The sequence below is a fragment of the Xyrauchen texanus genome, chromosome 26 (genome assembly GCF_025860055.1).
Source record: "Xyrauchen texanus isolate HMW12.3.18 chromosome 26, RBS_HiC_50CHRs, whole genome shotgun sequence".
Taxonomy (NCBI): Eukaryota; Metazoa; Chordata; class Actinopteri; order Cypriniformes; family Catostomidae; genus Xyrauchen; species Xyrauchen texanus.
Window position 1 is genome coordinate 26,295,198 of NC_068301.1, and position 14,544 is coordinate 26,309,741.

At 44.9% G+C, this 14,544-nt stretch overlaps 1 protein-coding gene across 1 annotated transcript in view; it reads left to right on the top strand.

Annotated features, from left to right (window-relative positions):
- LOC127620123 (zinc finger protein 704) overlaps positions 1-13,168 on the top strand; it is a 67,132-nt gene extending 53,964 nt beyond the window's left edge. Inside the window, exons 6-9 of the mRNA XM_052093227.1 lie at positions 6,430-6,685; positions 8,250-8,360; positions 10,657-10,754; positions 12,033-13,168. Of these exons, the coding sequence (XP_051949187.1) occupies positions 6,430-6,685; positions 8,250-8,360; positions 10,657-10,754; positions 12,033-12,147 (580 nt within the window). The 3' untranslated portion in view covers positions 12,148-13,168. The remainder of the gene's footprint in view (positions 1-6,429; positions 6,686-8,249; positions 8,361-10,656; positions 10,755-12,032) is intronic.
- The last annotated feature ends 1,376 nt before the right edge of the window (positions 13,169-14,544 follow it).

Here is a 14,544-nt window from a genome sequence, read left to right on the forward strand (position 1 = left end):
GGGGGTCTTACCCAGACCCTGCGGAGACCACACCTGCCCTTTTTCTTGGGGAGGAAAAGTGGTAGACACGTCACACGGCCGTCTTCGGGCTCGTGTGGAAAGTATGGTGCGGTTGTAAATCCAGCCTCGAAAGGGGGGAGTTGCTACAGCACGGCGACCGGGGCAGCTGTAACTGCCTAAGGGAGACACGGGGGTCCGCTCGTAAGGGGACAGAACCGTGGAAATACACACAGGGGGAGTCCAAGCAGGAGGCCTTACTTGTGGAGCACCTATACCAGTACAGGGTAGCCATCAGGGTACCCGCAGTGGCTTGGGTCGGCGAGTTCCTCTGCTGAGGGCTGGGGAGGAATCGACCAGGGTCCTGACTCGGAGTGGGGCGCCCTGGGAAAAAAGGCGCACTACTTAACCTTGACGTCAGGAAAAGGGCGCTGGGCGCAGCTGATCCACCCGGCCGGTCAGTCTCACGTGTTACCGAAGTTCTACGGGCTCGACCTGACAAAACACGAGACGCAACCGACTCAACACGTAGGTTGTAAAACCTCGCGAAGGTGTTGGGTGTTGCCCAACCCGCGGCTCTACAGATGTCTGCTAGGGAGGTGCCCTTGGCCAGTGCCCACGCCAGTGCACGCTAACACCCCTTGTTGAGTGAGCTCGACCCGCAAGGGTAGGGGCACGCCTGGGTGTGATAAGCCAGTGTGATGGCGCCAACAACCCAGTGGGCGAGCCTCTGTTTGGAGACGGCATTCCCTTTCTGCCGTCCCCCAAAGCAGACAAAGAGCTGCTCAGAGCGTCTGGTGCTCTGTGTGCGGTCCAGGTAAATGCGCAGGGCACGCACTGGACATAGCAACGAAAGGGCTGGGTCTGCCTCCTCCCGGGGCAGCGCTTGCAGGTTCACTACCTGATCTCGGAATGGTGTGGTAGGAACCTTGGGCATATAGCCCGGTCACGGTCTTAGGATCACAGACGTATCTGCCGGACCGAACTCCTGGTGGGCGGCAATGGCGGCAACATACACATTGAGGGTGGACAGGGACAGCCACCTCTCCTGTAGGAACAGGAGCACTGACTTGATCGCGCATCTCTGCGGGTCTTCAGTTCGGGAAGAACACCAATCTGCGAACAAGCGCCACTTTAGGGCGTAAAGGTGCCTGGTAGAGGGGGCTCTGGCTTGGTTGATTGTATTCATAACGGTCGCCGGTAAGCTGACTAGCTCTTCCGCATCCCGTCCAGGGACCAGACGTGGAGGTTCCAGAGGTCTGGGCGCGGGTGGTCCTTTCTCAGGGGAATTCGCCAGGGCGGAGCTGTCACGAGAACCCTGAGTTCCGAGAACCAAGTCCGAGTGGGCCAGTAGGGGGCCACTAGCGTGACTTGCTCCTTGTCCTCCCTGACCTTGCACAGCACCGGTGCAAGAAGGCTCACTGGGGGAAATGTGTACTTGCGCAGCCCCGAGGGCCAGCTGTGTGCCAGCGCGTCTGTCCCGAGGGGAGCCTCTGTTAGGGCATACCAGAGCGGGCTGTGGGAAGTTTCCTGGGAGGCGAACAGGTCTACCTGGGCCTTGCCAAACCGTTCCCAAATCAGCTGGACTGACTGGGGGTGAAGCCTCCACTCCCCGCCGGGCAGGCGTTGTCGTGGTAGCGCGTCCACTACGACGTTGAGCTTGTCGGGGATGTGAGTGGCATGCAGCGACTTGAATCACCATGGCGATTTATGTACGCCACCACCGTGGTGCTGTCCGATCTCACGAGGACATGTTTGTCCCGAACTAACGGGAGGAACTTCCTGAGAGCAAGAAGGACGGTCAGCAACTCCAGGCAATTGATGTGCCAACGCAGCGGGGCCCCTTTCCAATGGCCCACTGCTGCGTGCCCGCTGTACATGACACCCCACCCGGACCGGGAGGTGTCGGTTGTGACCAGAACGCCGCCGACACCTGCTGCAGGGGCACTCCTGCCCGTAAAAAGCAGAGGTCTGTCCAGGGTCGGAGTGTTTTGAGGCAGGCGGGGTGATCCTTACCCGATGCGTGCCGTGGTGCCATGCTTGTCTCGGGAGTCGAGTCTGGAGCCAGTGCTGGAGTGGTCTCATATGCATCAACCCCAGCGGCGCGACCGCCACGGAGGACGCCATATGCCCCAGGAGCCTCTGGAAAAGTTTTAGAGGGACCACTGTGCCTGGCTTGAAGGAAGCGAGGCAGTCCAGCACCGACTGAGCATGCTCGCTCGTGAGACGTGCTGTCATTGAGACTGAGTCTAACTCCAACCCGAGAAAAGAGATGCTCTGAACCACAGTGAGCTTGCTTTTTTCCCAGTTGACCTGAAGCCCCAAACGGCTGAGGTGCCGGAGCACCTGGTCTCTGCGGATGCCGGCTACTCGTAGCCGCCTCTGCGACCTTCGTGAAGACGCGAGGGGACAGAGACAGGCCGAAGGGGAGGACTTTGTACTGAAACGCCTGGCCGTCGAACGCGAACCGTAAGAAGGGTCGGTGTCGTGGCAGAATTGAGACGTGGAAGTACGCGTCCTTCAGGTCTACCGCTGCAAACCAATCTAGATGCTGAACGCCAGCCAGAATATTTCTCTGCGTGAGCATTTTGAACGGGAGTTTTAACAAGGCCCGATTGAAAACTCGCAGGTCCAGGATTGGTCGTAAGCCGCCACCTTTCTTGGGTACAATGAAGTAAGGGCTGTAGAAACCCTTCCTCATTTCGGTTGAAGGGACAGGCTCTACCGCGCCCTTGGCTAAGAGGGTCGCAATTTCCGTGCGCAGGGGACTGGCATGCTCGCCGTGTACTGCGGAAAAGAGGACGCCCCTGAAGGGGGGCGGGAGCCGGGCAAACTGAATTGCATAACTGAGTCGAATGGTCCGGTGCAGCCAGCGTGATGCGTTGGGAAGCGAAAGCCACGCTTCCCAGCTCTGGCGCTTAGGGGCACCAAAGGGACGAGTATTTTGGACGTACCGGGCGGGCCTCGCGAGCGGGCGGAACAGGTAGTGCAGCGCCGGGCGGCTTTGTTGCGGCCTGAGGCTGAGGTGCTGAGAATAGACTCAAAGCACTTACCTTGCTCACGCGACCCGCAGGGGGCGGGTTCGTGACTGAGGAGGAGGTCTGATGCTGGCGCCCTCTGGACTCGTCTGAACCGGCCAGCCGGGGGACAGTCGTGGGCAGGCGGAAGGCGGATCGACACGTCCGGTGTACCGGGGCTGTCGTAATCTGAAAGCAGGTTGCCGTGAGAAATGCATTTGCGGGCCAGGTGACCCAGAGGCAAAGGAAATAGCTCTTATTGAGAATGTGGGTACCAAAGCCCCCGTCAGGGGGTGTGGCAAATGAAAAAACAAAGTATTCTCCTCCCGGCCCTCCACCGGGGGACGGAGCGGTCTTACCACCTCCAGAGCTAACGTCTTCGGCTCAGGGTCGGCTTTCTCAGGAACGCTTGGGAGCCTTCCGGGTCCTAGAGGGGGTTCGTGAGACAGGGGGCATGCGCTGCCAGATTGAGCCAAAGATGGCGTTCCTGGACCACTAGGGTGGCCATCGCCTGTCCGAGTGCCTGCGCTGTGGCCTTCGTCGCTCTCAGGGCGAGGTCGGTCACTGAGCGCAGTTCCTGCAGCACATCAGGATCAGGTCCACCCCCGTGCATGTTTCTGAGTTCTTTGGCCTGGTGGACTTGCAGGAGGGCCATCGCATGCAGGGCGGAGGCAGCGCGTCCAGCCGCACTGTAGGCCTTCGCTGAGCTGAGGATGTTGTCCTACAGGGCTCGGATGGGAGTACGGGCGGCCACGCCAGGAGGTAGGGCTACCGGGCATAGATGGTACGCAACTGCCCTATCGACCTGGGGAATCGCCCAGTATCTGTGGCGCTCTCCACCGCCGAGGTTGGTGAGAGTGGAGCGGGTGGCACCTAGACGGGCGGAGAGCGGGCTCTCCACATAGACGCCAGCTCGTCATGCACCTCCGGGAAAACGGGACCGGGGATGCGTTGCCTCGAACGCGCGCTGCCCCCAGGAACCAGTCATCCAACCGTGAAGGCTGTGGGGAGGATGGAGGGTTCCAATCCAACCCCACGCCTACGGCGCCCGGAAAGCATGTCAGACATCTGAGCTGCCGGCCTCAGCCTGGGCCTGCTGGCCCGAGGCGGCAGTCCAGGGAGTCCTCGGCATCAGACATCACACTCTCCGATGCAGCGGCGAGCTCATCTGCTTCGGGCTCGGAGGATAGATAGCCGGGCCGTGAGGCGAAGCCGCTATCGCCGCGAAGCGTGGACGGGACAAGCGAGCGTGTCGGGAACGGAGGTTCGCGGGGGCTACCCGGCGAACCGCACCCGCTGCCGCCTCAAATCGCCCTCAGCACCAACCGCGATCGCCCTCAATCCCGTGGGAAGAAGGAGCAATGCGGGTGCAGTTGGGGTGGCTTGCTTTCTGTTGAAAGCAAGCTGTGACCGCTAACGTGGTCATGGTCATGTTCTCGCAGTGAGAACATGAACCATCCACAAACGCCGCCTCGGTGTGATCGCGGCCCAAACACACGAGACAGCGCCTGTGGCCGCCTGAAGCGGAGAGCACTCTACCGCATCCAGGAACAACACAGGGGCGGAAGGGCATCTTGAAAAAGACGCGTTCTGAAAAGAACGTTCAACGCCGCTGTGTTTTGCTCTTTTAGAGAAATTACTCTTTTAATAGGAATTTACTCTTTTAATACACAGTGTGTGTGTGTGTGTGTGTGTCTGCGCTGTCGAAGCACTCAGGGGCAACAATGCACGCCGTGCAATGTAAAGGAGAAAGCCGCTGTTGTGCGCCGTCAAGATCCAACAGCATGCAGATCGTCAGAGGAAACAGGAACGTTTTAATGTGGTGTGTAACTCGCAGCAAACTGCAGACAGACCATCGGCTCCGAAGAAATTTTGTGACTAAACTTCCGTGATTTGCCCCGCTTAAATACCCGTGATGCGGGGCGGGTATGCAAATACTGACTGCCAACTCTCATTGGCCCTTTTCAATAGGTCAGAGGTGAATATCGGCGCTCAAGAGAGACCCCTAGTGTCGCTTCTCCGACACAACGTGGAGAGAGCGACAGAAGGGGAATCACTGATCCACGAAAAAAAATGTCATTAACAACATATATAAAATATATATATATTTTTTTTTATAATAAGCTAAAGGCACAAATTGCGATTTTAGTGATTCAAGTGAAATGGCAAATTAAGGGTAATTTGATGAGGCTTTCTTCTGTTACAAATTTGTTAAATTTTATCAACTAATTAGTTCAGTGACCACTTCTGGAAATGTCATTAGGTGGTGACAAATGAGCGTCTTATTTGCTATGAGTGAGCCAGTGCATCATTTTGAGTCATTCACAACCGAAATCTACCAAGCAACTGTAGTGATTAAGCCTTAAAAGAACGAAGCAGATCTATCATTTTCCTTTAGTTTGAGTGTTATTTTTCATTTACATTAACATGCTTCTACTTCATTAAAACTTGCATGACTACAAATCTACTTCAGCAGAATATTTAAACATTATAAGAACAAAGCAGATCTAAGATATCATTTTCCAACAGATTTAAACTGCTGAGCACAACTTTTCTCAGCAAAGATGACAATAATAGACAAATAATAATAATAATTTTGAGTTGCATTAATGTTCTTTTGTCATTGTAAAGCTCATTTCACATGAGGCGTCAATCCTCCGTTCAACACCAGCGTCACCGAAACATGAGTAAATTGCATACCTGAATATATATATTTTTTTATTTATTTATGCATTTATTTATTTTGTAGAATTTGATAATTTTCCTCGGCACAGTGGTTGGGAAACACTGCTCTACTTCAGTATACTGTAGCATAGCAAAACTGTACCATACTATACTATAGTCCACTTCACTGTATTTTAGCACAACAATACTGTAGCATACTAAACTGTACTATACTTTACTATAGTCCACTTCACTATACGGTAGCATAGTATAAATTAGCATACTAAACTGAACTGTACTATACTTTACTATACTGTAGCATACTATAATGTAGCACACTGTACTGTATTTTCTATAGTCCACTTCACTATACAGTAGCATACTAAGCTGAAATGTACTCTACTAAACTACACTTCACTGTACTATTGCATAACTATACTTTAGCATGCTGTACTATACTTTCTATAGTCCACTGTACTGTAGCAGAGTGTACTATACTGCACTATACTGTAGCTTACTATATTATATTTTACTATGCTGCTCTACACAATATTATGAAATAACATACTATATACCACTATACTGTTGTATACTATACTATATTATACTATACTGCTCTACACTAAACTATACAAAACCATACTATACTTCACTATACTGTAGCATTCTCCTTTGTACTATGCGATACCACACTACATGATAATATGCCATACTACTTGTATAAAATATTGCAACACTTTCTCCTCTTTAGGAGAAATTGTGACTCAGAGTGCAGTGATGGTGAGGAGGATTTCTACTACACTGAGATTAAACTGAACACTGACTCTGTGGCGGATGGTCTGAGCAGCCTGTCTCCTGTGTCCCCATCTGTGCTGTCTCCCCCACCGGTTCTGGACCAGAGACAGCCGGACGGCACTAACGGGACGAAGAGTGAGAGCAGCACCACTCCTCTCAGTCGCTCTGCTCCAAGTGCACTCTACCTAGTGCATACAGACCATGCCTACCAGGTACAGCCTTTTCATACCTTTTCGATAGATCTGATCATGCTCAGTTTATCCTCTGGAAATGTACATACAGTGTGTCACTATGTACATGATTTCCATTAAAACACACCCACCAGTTATTCAAAATAAATTATCATGCAATAATTCAAAGTACCATATTTTAAGACATGGAAATTCCACTGTATTTCAGCAATCGCAAAAAAACTAAATGCAGTATTTCATAATAGTTGGCCCCCATATGACTGATGACAGAGATTCTGTAAATATAGCCATTCCTTGGTCACAATACACTGTAACAGTATAAAAAGGCACATGCTCCTCTAAGTACTTACAGTCGTGTGAACAGACAACACTTCCTTAAGGTTCAACATGTACAGAGGAAAATGAATTTTTCAAATGAGATCCAAAAAAATGAGGCAAACATTATAGATGTTAAACAATTAATTTTAAATGCTAATGAATTAATTTAATTTAGCTCTAAAATGACTAATAACAGAGTTGTGAAGTTACAAAGGGTAACTTTGCAGTTACTCTTTGTAGTTTACCCAAAAATGGAAATTCTCTCATGATGAAAGCCATACCAGATGTGTGTTTTCTTCTTCAGCAGAACCAAAATGAAGATTTTTATAAACACATTTCAGCTCTGTTTGTCTATACAGTGCAAGCAAATGGGTGCCATCAGGCTGCTGTCTGTTTGACGGTACGAAAGGCATATTTAGGCAGCATAAAAGTAATCCACACGATTCTAGTCGATCAATTAATGTCTGATAGGTTTGTGTAAGAAACAAATTGATAATATAATTTTTTTTTTTTACTTAAAATCATTACTTCTGGCCAGCACTGTTTGAAATGTCCTAACTCTCGCCTGACGTTCGTTCCTCTGTTGTAAGCAAAACACGATTCTCGTGTGAATGCACCATCACGTGACATCTAAGCGATGGTTCCACTGCTAGCAGGAAGTGTTTTTTTAAATTTACTAAAGTTTTAATAGTCTTTTTAATAATCTTATTAAAACTAAAGTTTTAATTATCTTTTAATAGTCTTTTTAATAATTTTATTAAAACTAAAGTTTTAATTATCTTTTTAATAGTCTTTTTAATAATTTTATTAAAACTAAAGTTTTAATTATCAAATTTGTTTTTTAAACCTATCGATTTGCTTCTGAAGGCATTAATTGACTAATTATTAATTGAGTCATGTGGATTACTTTTTGCTGCCTAAATATGCCTTTTGGACCGTCAAACAGCCAGCAGCCTTGTGGCACCCATTCGCTTTCATTGCATGGACATACAAAGCTGAAAAGTGTTTATAAAAATCTTTAATTTTGGTTCTGCTGAAGAAGGAAAGACATACACATCTGAGATGGCTTTAAGGGGAGTCATTTATGAGAGAATTAAAATTTTTGAGTGCACTAACCCTTTAAGTGCGTGTGTATGATACGGCCCTAAAATACCCATTACTTTCATATAATATGCCATGCCAACTTGTATAGCTCAGTCTCATGCCCAAGCCCAATTGAGACTGACTCTAAATCAGTGTGAATGTAGCCCCTCCTGTCACTCCACAGGCCACTGCCCCAGTTACCATCCCCTCCACCAGCTCCACCGGCTTCACCCCCTCCGGCAGCAGTTTCAGTATCTCCTGGCAGTCCCCGCCCGTCACATTCACTGGCACTTCTGTGAGTACACACACAAACACTCCTACCCATTACACACACACACACACACACACACACACACACTGAACTTCAATGTGCTCTATTTTATTGCTCCGGTCCCTTGTACACATGCAGATGAATTCTGACCAATATTCTCTTATAAACATCTACATCAGGGGTGGGGAACCTTTTTCCAATAAGGGTCATTTGAGTATTTACAAAATTATTCGAGGGCCATACAATTGCTTGCAATTTCTGATTGTGGGATGAAATTAATGTACGCATTCCGTTACGTGTTCACACACCAAAAGCACTAAAAGGTCTGTCTATTATACAATATTTTGTGTAGTTCAGTGGCGGGCCGTTCATTATAAGTCTAGGCCTTCAGTGTGATTCATGGCATTAATAAAACACAGTTTCACAATTAATAAGACGCACTATGCCTTTAGGCGTCATACATTATGTCGCAGCTAACTAGTAATACCAATTTACATTTATAAACATGTCCACGCACGAAAGCCAGAACTTGAAACAACACTTATTGCTCAAGCAAGCCTAATTTTAACTGCAGCATGAATGTTTTGTGAAATGAACGTCTCCTGAACAGACATTCAAAAATCATAATTTTTCATATGAATCTTCCAATGAGGTCTATAATACCTGCAAAAATATATCTAATAATATTTGCGATTTAAAAATGACTTATGCTGCGTTCCATTCAAGTTGGATGTGGGATATTCATACTCGATATCTCCCACCATAAACGCATTCCATTCCCAGATATTCGGAACTGCAACGCTCCCGTTAGCTTAGCAGAGGTTTGACTCTCATTAGAGATGTCTCCTAGCAACCCAACTCATAAAAAATGCTGCAGAGCTAGCATTTGTGCTACAGGTGTAAGATTATTAAAAGAGATTATAATGTTTTATAAACCTGTTTCTGCAGGCGTTTGTTAAACAAGCTTTAGTATCATGTCATTTGGAAAGGAACAAGTGTCGACATGTTTGTGTGGCATCATGCCCCTGCATCTCGGCAAAATCGGAGTTCAGAATTTCTGCACTAGCCTACAAGTTGTAACTCTGACTTCAAGATGCATTACATTGCACTTTTCCTAATCTGAATTTCCAAGTTAAATTAACTTTTCAAAACTTGATCTGACACTAAATGCTCAAGCAGCCTAATTTACACTTAGAAAACTCCTGATGTTGCCATAACAATACAAAAAGCACTTACCAATTTACACACAGTCATGCTGAACATCTCCTGTTTTTAAATCCATAAGGATCTCTTTCTCAATGCCGATAGCGGCAGTGATGACAATCTAGCGCTCTTCGCTTTCAAATTACATCACTTAAACCGTGATTACGTCACTCAAGGCCAGCTCGAGGGCCTTCACTGGGACATATTCTAAAGATCACACCCACCTAGAACAAATAAATAAATCTGATTGGCTGATAAATCTGACAATCTGAATTTAGTTGCTCATTCATTTGCACTGTTGAGGGATTCTGTGGAGATTCTGAAGGCCAGAAGGGGTGGAGCTCAGACTCACACACTGCTTTGACTTCGGGTATAAGATTTATGAAAAAGTTGTCATGCTTCACTTGTAAGCATCAAGGAATAAATTCTGACTGAAACTTTTTGTTCTTCTCTATTTGTTTGTAGAGTGGAACGTGATTAAAAATACATATGCAAAAAGGTGATTGAGAATGAAAATTAAATAAAATATATATATTTGTTAGGCCAGCAGAGCAGGCATTGCAGAATTTGCCACTGGTGTTTTTATCATTTAAAATGATTTTTAAACATTATTTGAAGGGATTTTGATATATATATAAAAAAAAATTCAGGTTAATTGAATCATGGCCATTTGTTTTTATTTTCATATTGTTTCTCAATTGGCCAGGTAAAATTGTCTTGCAGGACTTATACAGCCCTGAGGCCTGACGTTCCCCACCCCTGATCTAGATCTACACACAGTTTGGCCTCTCATTTGATTGACAGTGAAAGCTGTCAAGTTGCTCATATTTGCACACATATCAGTGATATCAGTATTGCACTGTTACAACCAGACTCTGATGTGTGAGATCTAAGCCCCTCCCATCTTAGTCAATACAGCCATCACACCATACCAACCACAGGCATATGTGTTTTTATCAGATTCACAAATACCTGATCACTGCTTCATAACCAAATAACCATTATTGCGTGTCTCTTTAAATTTTGCTTTTATGACAGGAAATCGATGCAGATAATGTTTTTTGGCTGTTTTTGAAGAATGTTAACTTTGTTTTTGTTTTGTTTTTCATGACTGCAGGCCTCTCCCACTCACACTCGGACTCAGGGCTTTGGGGAACAGCGCTCTCAGACTATTGCTGTGCTCTCATCTCCCCCCAGAGCTGCAGGTTCACTCAGGTACTTTACAGTCTTACTACACACCTGTGTATCTTCAACACATGCAGGCTGCAGGACGTTAGTGTTTATTGTGATTACACCATTTCCTTTCAGTCTATACATGAAATGTCAATTGTGGAACTAAAGAATTGACCTGGATAAAAACAATTTTTAAGGCCTTTTCGCACCAAATGGCAATTTTTACCGTGATTTCTCGCTGCGATTTTATTTATTTTATTTTTTATTTTTTTATTTTTTTATATATAAATTGTTTTACCAGTTGCAAACCATCTTTGTGTTTTCAGACATATTTCTCAACACAACTTTGTTAAAGTGTTAGCGGCAGGGTAAATTTAAAGGGGGGTTGCACACCGGATGTGTCTGTCACATGACACTGCATGTTCTAAAATTCTAAATAATTATTTTCTATGAAGGAGCGCAACTCGCATCGTTTTCCATTAAATTCGACCCAAATCCTCTTCAAAGGACAAAGCTTATCAGTGGATGATATATTGGTGATATGCATCTTTCATATAGCCTACACAATGTATTTTTATTTACAAGTATGTCTTTTCGTGGTTTGACAGCCTGAATGAAATCTCTTCAAAGATATTTAGAGAAATTGCATAATAATTTGTAATTGTTCAGTCTATGCAGTTACACCAATTTCATACACTAACCTGCAAAACTTATCAATGTCACTTTCACTCTTGAAGAAGTGAAAAACCTTAAAAGTTTGTGTGTATGCGTCCTGTGCAAGGAGCTCTAAAAAAAAGAACCTGTCCTATGTTGTGATACCTGTGCCTTGTGACCTGCTTCAGTAAATGTTATATCACCCCCTTGTAATCTCCCAACGCTATTACACCAGATATTAAAGAGAAGGCCAACTGAGTGAATTGGAAAGCACACAAATTAGAGAGTAGTATGAGTATGCACTGCATTTGATGAAGAACTAACTTCTCAGCCGTTAAAAAAGTATGTTCTATGGTTGAGTAGTATGAATACATTGCTGGACATACTACAACCTTGGAAATAAACAACTTTCTTAAATGTGTATACAGCATTTACATTTTAATTCAGCATTTTGAATGTGACTTGAATGTAGTAGGTCATCCAGGAATTTCTTGCCTACTGTTTCATGAATACTCCGGATTCGGACATACTACTCAGTTGACATAGTGATTTTGGCATACTATATAGTTGGGAAGTATGAAAATTTGAACGTGAAGTTAGTTGTTTTGTGAAAAGTTGCTTTTGTATGTTTTTCCGCAACTTATATTTTTCTGTCTTGCCGTGCAGTAAGAAGTCCCGCGGCGAGGGGAAGAAGTGTCGTAAGGTGTATGGCATGGAGAACAGAGACATGTGGTGCACTGCCTGCCGTTGGAAGAAGGCCTGCCAGAGATTTGTGGACTGAAACAGCTGTGATGGCTGGAACATGAAAAACAGGGTGGGCTTCCCTTGCATGCGTAGCATAATTCAAAACTTCCCTTCTCTTTGTTACTGACCACAGCCCCACCCTGCTTCACCTTAAACCCACGTGGACCTGGGGTCAAACCCCAATGCATTCACTCCAACCCCAACGAACACACTTCTGTCTCTTTTTGCAGATTTCAGCTCTCACTTTGGGACGAGTTGCTTTACACTGCAAAAAAGACAAAACTTTTATGTGATCCATCTCCGTTTGTGTTTGATATACTGCTTATAAATGTTCTTGTCAGTTCTTGAAGGACCAGCTATGGCAAGATCAGCCCCTATCCAAGCTCTCTTTGAGACTTTGAGTGCTATAAAACTGAACAGGGGAGTGTTTCTTTTTCCATGGGCACTATTCCACGTTTTTTCCTGCCCATTTTATGTGGACAGTCAGAAAACCCCGCTTTACCCCGGTCTCTTTCAAAGAATGTACCACCACAGGGGTTTGTTTTGGGAAATCAAGGGTGACTGGACAGCTCCCTCGAGTGGGAATTAATTAATGCAAAAAATAAAAGTTTTGGGAGGCATAATGGATGAAAAAGACTTTCAACCACCCTTTTCAGCTGTGCTATCACAAGCAATTTCACCTGCAGTTGAGAGATTTTATATCTCTGGTTTTATATCTGTGTTTACCAATAGGACATTTAGTTCAGGGATGTGTCAGTATAAGCAAAACCAGCAGTTAAGATTTAAGCTGAGAACTCCGTAGTTTTTGTCACAGGAATTGCTACCAAAAAGGTTTTTTTACTTGCCATTTTTGCTTTTGTGTATATCCGACTATAAGACCACGCTCATTAAAAAATACAACGGCATGGACTTGCATCAAAGCTGATGGCAGAACTGGCTGTATAAAACAGGCAACCTCTCATTCCCAGCAGACTCCATTTGCAGAGGACTTAACTGCATTCATACGAGAGCCATACATTAATCGACATTTTCTCAATGTAGTTACGTTTCCTAAAGAGGGTCGACCAACATGCCTGAGCAAAGAGTGGTTCATGTTACCTCCAGTGAAGAGCTCTTTTCCTCTCACCTTTTTTCCTGACCTCACAGGTTCAAGTAAGAAGTAATAAAAATAGCAAATGCCACATCCACTCCAGCACAGATCAACCAACTGCATGAGATCAACAAGCTGGAAGCACTCAAGTGTGGTCTTGTTATTCTTCTGTAGTTGGGACATTACACTGGTCATGGGAGGATTGGCGTCCTTTCACAATGGGCTTCTTCTACAAAGAATGACCAGGATGGAATGAAGATTGTTTGTTTAGCCTTGCGTGATGTCAGCCCAGATTGTTTCATTTGGTTTTGCAGCTCAGCTCAGCTCAGCTCAGCACAGTTAATATTCTTAATCTGGCACTTTTAAGGTGGCTTTGATACACAAGTATACATCTTCGTCTACATAACACCAACATCAGCTTGTTAACTCAACAACAACACTTATTATGATCATTTCATTGTTTGCTTTTATTTACTCACATGACTCCTCACTTATTCACTCTTTATATCAGTATATAGTCTCCTAATTTCTCCAAATCTGTTTTTTACACCCAAGGTAACACGTGTATTTTCAACAACTTGGTTTTAATGGTAAAACAGAGAAAGGCTTTGTTCATATTGCACACAAATCCAATTAGTTTTTCTCCAATCAGTAGGATTGACAGCAATGTATTTTTGAAAGTGATTAAATCTATTCATATGGTGCAGTCAGTATCCAGTGTATATACAACGGTTGCCATAATAATGATGTAAGCATCAGCATGATGATAAGTGACTTTCTCTTACATCAAAAACTGACCCGTTTGTATGGCGGTGAATACACGTAAAACTACTTGAAATCCGATTTGACCGTTCAGACTGAGGTGCATTCCATCAGATTTTTAATCGGATTTCAAACCACACATAGATGTGCATTGGATCAGGTTCATTAACAAGATTTCATGTGGTTTTTTTACTTATTTGAGTTGGATACTGCTAAATATTGGATTTTTGCTGCCTCATTGAACAAAGCCAAAGAGACTAGAATGTACAACAAAGTTTAATGTGCATTTTGAATGTGAAACTATACTGTATATCCTATCAGATCCGTGTTTAATCATTATGCATTGAAGTATTTTCTTAAAAAATGCTTCTAAAACATTTTACTTTTTGAAATGACTGAAAACTGCCATTTGTCTTATTTGCTTCGAGTGTTGCTTATACAAAATATCCACAAACTACATAGTTTGTGTATACTGTTATTTTTTCCTGTTTTTTGTTTTCATCTTCTGTTGACACGATTCAACAGATATTGCAATGAAAAGGTCTCCAGGGCCTTGTGAGGCCTCTTTTTCCATGTGTCTGG